The sequence below is a fragment of the Atta colombica genome, unplaced genomic scaffold (genome assembly GCF_001594045.1).
Source record: "Atta colombica isolate Treedump-2 unplaced genomic scaffold, Acol1.0 scaffold48, whole genome shotgun sequence".
NCBI lineage: Eukaryota > Metazoa > Arthropoda > Insecta > Hymenoptera > Formicidae > Atta > Atta colombica.
This window is the reverse complement of record NW_017259537.1, coordinates 135,342-141,933: the sequence shown is the minus strand read 5'-3', so window position 1 is coordinate 141,933 and position 6,592 is coordinate 135,342. Positions and strand designations below refer to the sequence as shown.

At 31.7% G+C, this 6,592-nt stretch overlaps 1 protein-coding gene across 4 annotated transcripts; it reads left to right on the top strand.

Moving 5' to 3' along the window:
• Positions 1 to 2,333: 2,333 nt before the first annotated feature.
• Positions 2,334 to 6,381, top strand: LOC108691641. 4 transcript variants are annotated; one of them, XR_001931932.1, is made up of 8 exons: positions 2,334 to 2,658; positions 2,851 to 3,008; positions 3,400 to 3,559; positions 3,648 to 4,211; positions 4,290 to 4,583; positions 4,917 to 5,152; positions 5,461 to 5,574; positions 5,836 to 6,381. XR_001931932.1 is itself a non-coding variant. In XM_018199489.1 (7 exons), exons 1-7 carry the CDS (start codon positions 2,601 to 2,603, stop codon positions 5,497 to 5,499), a joined length of 1,482 nt encoding a protein of 493 aa, XP_018054978.1. In that variant the 5' UTR covers positions 2,334 to 2,600; the 3' UTR covers positions 5,500 to 6,381. The 4 variants fall into 4 exon arrangements, 2 of the variants coding, with proteins under 2 accessions (XP_018054978.1, XP_018054977.1); XR_001931933.1 differs by having other exon boundaries at positions 4,917 to 5,248; positions 5,461 to 6,381; XM_018199489.1 differs by having other exon boundaries at positions 4,917 to 5,125; positions 5,461 to 6,381.
• The last annotated feature ends 211 nt before the right edge of the window (positions 6,382 to 6,592 follow it).

The window sequence follows — 6,592 nt, the reverse complement described above, 5'->3', positions numbered from 1 at the left end:
ATATAATAGCATCGATTGGTTTTGCTATTTTACTTCAAATGAAAATCTACATATGAGAGAAGCGACATCGTCTCATTTCTGTATTGTTACCCTCCACCTAATTAAAGCAGCTATATTGTGCTCGCAGTGGAGAGTTGTCATATGTTTCCTTTCTATAGCTGAACTGGTACACAAAGATACCTATACATACTTAAAATAGATATGTAGATATCTTTGTGTATTTGCGAAATACTTTCTGGCAAAATAGAAACATAATCATGTTACAAAAATACATAATTATTGCAATAATGCATTCAATAAAATTATAAAACTAATTGTATACAATATGCCGATTACCTTTTTGTGTAACATTTTTAATTGTTTAATCGCTATATTATTCAACAAAAAAACACAAAAATATTAATACTTAACCTCATCCTGACGTTCATGATTTTTACAATGGAGTAAATAGTTCCATGGGAACTGGTCAGCCAGACAACTAAAGCGAGCTAAATATGAATGAACATGTGCTAAAGTAATGTAATAAAAGTAGTGTAATAATGGGAGATGAATTTCGCTTCTCTCATATATAGGATAGTCTGCTTCTGTCTTTCCGCGAGTTCTGATTAGCTTCCGCTTTTCTGTTTTTTGTTTTTCCATCAAGATGTGAACCCGGCCTCAGGGTATATCCACACAAATGTGCATAATTATTAATACACAATTAGTCGCATAACGTATGCATAAAGAAAATTATTTAATCACATTTTACCTGAGTCTATATAGGACAAATTATTGGATAAAGCGTAATTGATCGATTAAGGCTGCGTTCCACTTAACGATGCTCGCAACGCTTGCAAGCATCGTTTGTTCTTGTTTAAGATTTGATAAATGACAAGGATGAAATGATTCCACGAACGTAAGCATTAAGTGGAACGTAGCCTAAGTGTCAACTGTTATTAGTCAATTTTGCTGAACAGCAAATGCAATTGATTCCAATGTAACAATCGACCGATTAGATTAATCGGAGTTGGTGAGACCGATCCTAATGCCTGTTCTACAACAGAGTCGTAAGTCGTAAGTCGTAAGAAATTGACCAATTATAGTTATGTATTGTCATGTCCGAAGTATTTTTTAAATTTTGTCCAAATAATCCTTGAACAAACCACGAACATTTTGTCACTTATAGATCAGCGCGATACACGAGACTACCAAGACCATATCTGACGCTTTCCCCACCACATGCGCCCCCAACAAGGCGACGACGGAAAGGGATCCTTTTTCGAAAAATGTTCTCGGGGCAATAGAGGTAGAAAAGTTAGTAATGGAAGCAGCGTCTTAGAGTCTGGACTGAGAGTGTCCTCGGGCGAAAATTTTTCAAGTTCCTCTTCCGTCGGCGAATCGTCTCTTTAGTTTTGCGCGCCATGTATGAAACATAATTCAAATTAGTCGTAACTTACGGATCTGTTTCAATTTCTTTTAAAATCAAATTTAATTCAAATCCTAAATCCAAGTAAACTCTAAATGTACGTAATTCTAAATCTATGTAATTCTGAACCTAATGCTAATCTTAATTTCTATTTTTAATATAAATGTTATCCTAAATTTAATCTAAAAGTGTAATCTCTATTTTGGCGAATTATAATTAATAAACCAGCTGAATCTAAGTGAACTTTCTCAATAAAATTTCCTTCTTAATTATCTTTCATTCAGTTCATACTAGTGATGATACTAATTAGCGAACTTAGATTACTATGCATGAGAGCTACGAATCAACGAAGACGAATCTGACGTCGAGTCTTGGACAGTAGGAAGTCTGAGGGTCACGCACACTGACTCGCATGCCGCAACTAATGATGAAGACCTCATCGTAAGAATATCATCACATCTCAATTACCGCGAATCATGAACTCTGCTCGCGCATAGCATGCATCCGCGTTCGCGTCCACCTCCTGGCACCCATCTGTTAGAAACCAACCCTTACACTACGTGGGTACATAGCACATGCTATGTCATATCATGTCATTATACTTTCGCCATACAGAAAATAGCGAGACTAAATGTTCTATTTAATAACATAAGTTGACACAAGTCAACACAAGTATCATATTATTTTTATCATTCTCTGAATGTCTAAAAAGATAGAAAAAAACGATGCTTATATTTATCATATTTTTCAATCCTAGTAGGATTAACTCAAATTTGAGTTATCGGAAGCACCTTCTGTCGACTTGTGTCATCAAATGAAAAGCATCCGATGTAAACTAGGCCTTTGAGTGACATCCGAGTGAGGAATCCGAACGCATCTCTGGATATCTGGCACTGAAAAAGTTCGCACTCAGGGCGCATTAGTACAATCTGTCGAATTCACTATAAGTATCATTTATGACATCACTCTTATACTTATGCATTGATTATCATTGATATGAATCACTGGTAAAATGTGGTAAAATGGCGATATCAGTGAACACAAGTGAAAATTAGTGAAGAATCTTCGGAAGATTATCATTTTCCGAGGAATGTCGAAGTAATTTAAAAGCGCTCGCGAATGTGTGACGCGCTCCGATAATAATATAATAATAATAATAATAATAATAATAATAACAACAATAATAATATACAGAATGCAAACGATTCATTTTTATTGCCATCTCATTTGGGGTGTTTGGTGTTTCCTACAAGGTAATAACGCATTCTTGATTACGTGCATAACTACGCACATTTCTCATGTCATTTCGTGTTATTATTGTTACATCAATATTTCTTCTATTCTCTGTATGTCATAACACTCCATTTTTTTATTTGCACATGTTAATTGTAATAAGTGATGCTGTGTCACCGTTTTTAATCAAGATTGTTTTCTTTTATTTTCAGTTATTGCCAAGGATTATGTTCAACTGTCTCATGATGGGCCTGTTGTATTGGGTGGGACGATCACTTTTAGAGCAGATGTGTACAGAGACGGCAAGCGACCAAAAGAAACTTTCATATATATATGGAACGATAATTCATTAATGAAACATAAATATGAGGTTACAATGTTTTTCATTAATTATGTTACAATATAAACTGTTATGTTATATTAAATTGTAACTGTTATATTAAAATTAACTGTATCCTCAGCAAAAAAAGCAACTGTATTTTCAAACTATTGTTTTTCTTTAATATGATTATACATTTTAGTAAGGAAGACTAAAGGTAAGACAGTCATATTAAAGAATTTTACAATAGTTGCAAAGCTGCTTTTTCTGCTAAACATAACTATTATTACTTTTAGCCATATTCAGTTATTTTATTTGTTCTTTAACGTAAGAAATTCTTGAATATAGGAAATATTTAATATTATAATTTGTTTCATGGATCATTTATTTTTTGTCAATATTATAATATGTTATCATTTTTATGTAATCTATAACATTTTAGAGCAAAGAAACGTCAAATACAACAACATTTTGGAGCATAAATTATCCACGTGAAAGCAACATTCCTGGAAATTATACAGTGGAATTAGAAGTCAAATATCTTACCTATTCAATTTTTTGGGTATTTTATACAAGTGCTCGTATTGAGTTTGAAATTTCTGGTAAACTTTGTTGATAAAATTTTGACGAAATTTTTGTAACTGTTTCTCTCTGTCAAATGTCATATTTTATTATCTGTTTTAATTTCAGAATCTCTTAATGGTAATGTAGCCATAAAACAAGTCAATAAAACTATAGCGGGAGAATATGTCTCTTCTACAAATGAAACTAAACTAACGATAGATTTGCGAAAAGGAGATTACAACTTTATAATGCAGAAAGCAACAGCGATATTGACATATTGGTTTATTGACTGCAAGTATTACGGTCAGACAAATGATTTTGCTTTCGTTTATAACTTTACAAGTCCTGGTATAACATACGAAGTAGGAGCTTTAGTGATCGCTTCGTACGACGCACCAACAACCACAACTATGGCACCTACAACTACAATCGCACCTGTTAATGTGACAACAATTGCATCTAATACTACTATCACAAATTCGAATGGGACTCTTGTCGCAGTAATAACATTACCGATAACTATTACAAGTGTAAAACATCTGATGAAGTCTACAATTGCACTTCCAATTAATATAAGCACGATAGAACCTGCCAACATATCGTTGCCATACATTTGCTCAAATACGTCTCTCATTCCACCGGATCCTAAGAAAACATATGGATACTTTTACAAGAAAATCCGTGTTCGTGGTTAGTAAGATATGTAATTGACATTTTATTGATATTTATAATTTTTATAATTTTTCATTTTTTAATAAATATCTTCAGCTCCCGTGTCAAATATCTCAGTGGAAGGTACGAATTGGATCCAACCATGGGACATGCTATCTTTAAATGTAACTTGCAAGGGATCAGGTCCGTTTTCTAAGTGTCTCCAATTTCACCGTGGAAAGTACAATGCAACGGGAAATGAAACGTGTGATTATGTAGACCTTAATTTGCACTCATGCAATTTTTCCATTATTCATTATTTTCTTGAACCCGGTGTTTACACAATATTAATCATATTAAACAATGAAGTTAGTACACAGATTTATCCATTAACGATAAACATTTATAAAGGTAAATTCTTTTACTGTGATATTTCTGCTAATATCGTTTTCTTTTGGTTGCTAATGTACACTGAGTGCATATTAAAACTACTGATTTAATTGTGTAAAATTCAAATATTTCGAATTATAAAATACAGATTTTACTTAACGACACAATAAACTATATTGAGGATTGGTTTAATCTATTTTTATATACTTATATTAAACATACATCTTTATGTCAATTTGTAACGGTTTTAACATGCACTCAGTGTGCACTAGTGCAGCCAACAGAAAACACTATAAATATTATAATTTATGGATATACATAATGAGATAATATTCACATTTAATTTTCTTATAGTAACAACAAAACCGCAATTATCGGTTATCGTAGTGCCAGTTTCTTGTTCAGTTGTTGCTGTGGTGCTGATAGTATTCGGCGTGGCGTATTACATCCAAAGTAGAGCGAGATTTACGATAGAAGTCGCGGACTTTGATTTTGGACAAAGTAATCCAGAGATGGAGTATAAAACGTTTACGGAACGTTTACGAGATTCATTTAATAACACTGTAAGACCTGGCAGCAAGCAGCTAAACGTACGCTATTACGGCAGCATGAATCATTAAAACATAGGGGCTGTGAGAAGCTATGTGATCTCTATCGCCATCTTTTTCTGTTGCTTTTTAAATGCAGTATGCATTTGATTTATTTCTTTTTCATTCTTTTGTTGGTTTCTTGTGCTTAACTTTGGTTTATCTATCATAGATTTGATCTGATAAAACAAAATAAAACAAAAAAAAGATATCAACATGAAATTTTTTACTTTTTTTACTTTTTTTCTACTTGTTAAAAAAATTTATTATACTGATCTATTACTAATATATGAACTGTTTGTTATATATAGGGATATAAACCACTCAGCAATCCACAAATACTTCAGTGATGCATGAAAACGAGAAATAATATTTTTAAAAGGAACACTGGAACAAAGGTTTCTGCAAGGAGCAAGAAAAAATGGGTAATGTGTCATGCAAAAATATCCGTCGGTAAAAATTTAACGATATTACTAGTGAAGAGGTTCTATTGAATGCTATTGTGTGCTAATAGATACTGGAAAATTTGATTTAAAGATAAACTGGCTATAAAAAAAAACGAGAAAGACAATGTTGTACGACAATTTTTAACATTATCGAATAATGAAATTGAGATTGTACATAGAAGAAATTACAATGTATATAGGCTGTGAATATAATATGTAATGGTGTATTTTTTTTTTTAGAGTTGCTCTTAATATGAAACACAGGAGAATTTGATATTTTTTTAAGGTTGCAATGAGAATTATCTCAACTTACATCCCTTTTATAATTTCATGCATTATTGCTTTGATTTGTTGTATTAGCGATCATAAATGTTTTGCATGTGCGATACAATAGTAAGTTTTAAAGAAAACATCACCATTTATTAACTTATAACATTTACACTCACATGCATATACACGCATGCATATGTACACGCGCGTATAAAAATTCATAAAGAGATTTTATTGAAAAGCAAAGTAAAATCAAGTGCGTTCGTAAATTTTTAGATAATACATTCTATTTATAATTGATTAATAAGTACATTTTTCAGAAGTTTTTGATTCAAATAGAATCATTTTAGATGAAATTTATTTATCATGAGACACTGAGTTCCAAGATTTACTTCGAAAATGTAATAATCGCAGTAGTGGCATAAGAATAAATATTTATCTGCTTATCTTTAATAAAGAAAAAAGGAATGTTAATAGATGTTATACTATTACTATTTTTGCATGGTTATTATTTGGCGAGAATTATCGATGTATTATATTGGGCTCGTTGCAGTTGTGTAATACTTATTAAAGTTATTATAATAATATTGTAATATATATTTTCACATTGTGAACTAGTTTTAATTTTGATATAAAACAAAATGTAAATATTTTAATCGGCATTGAACTATTGATCGAATATCCACCAATGAAATATTAGTTAATGAATAGCAAAAGCTTAAAGAAA

Coding starts and splice junctions, on each gene's coding strand:
- LOC108691641 (XM_018199488.1), top strand. CDS start 2,601: ATGCAAACGATTCATTTTTATTGCCATCTCATTTGGGGTGTTTGGTGT. Junction 2,659..2,850: donor TGTTTGGTGTTTCCTACAAG/GTAATAACGCAT, acceptor TTTTATTTTCAG/TTATTGCCAAGGATTATGTT. Junction 4,212..4,289: donor CAAGAAAATCCGTGTTCGTG/GTTAGTAAGATA, acceptor AAATATCTTCAG/CTCCCGTGTCAAATATCTCA.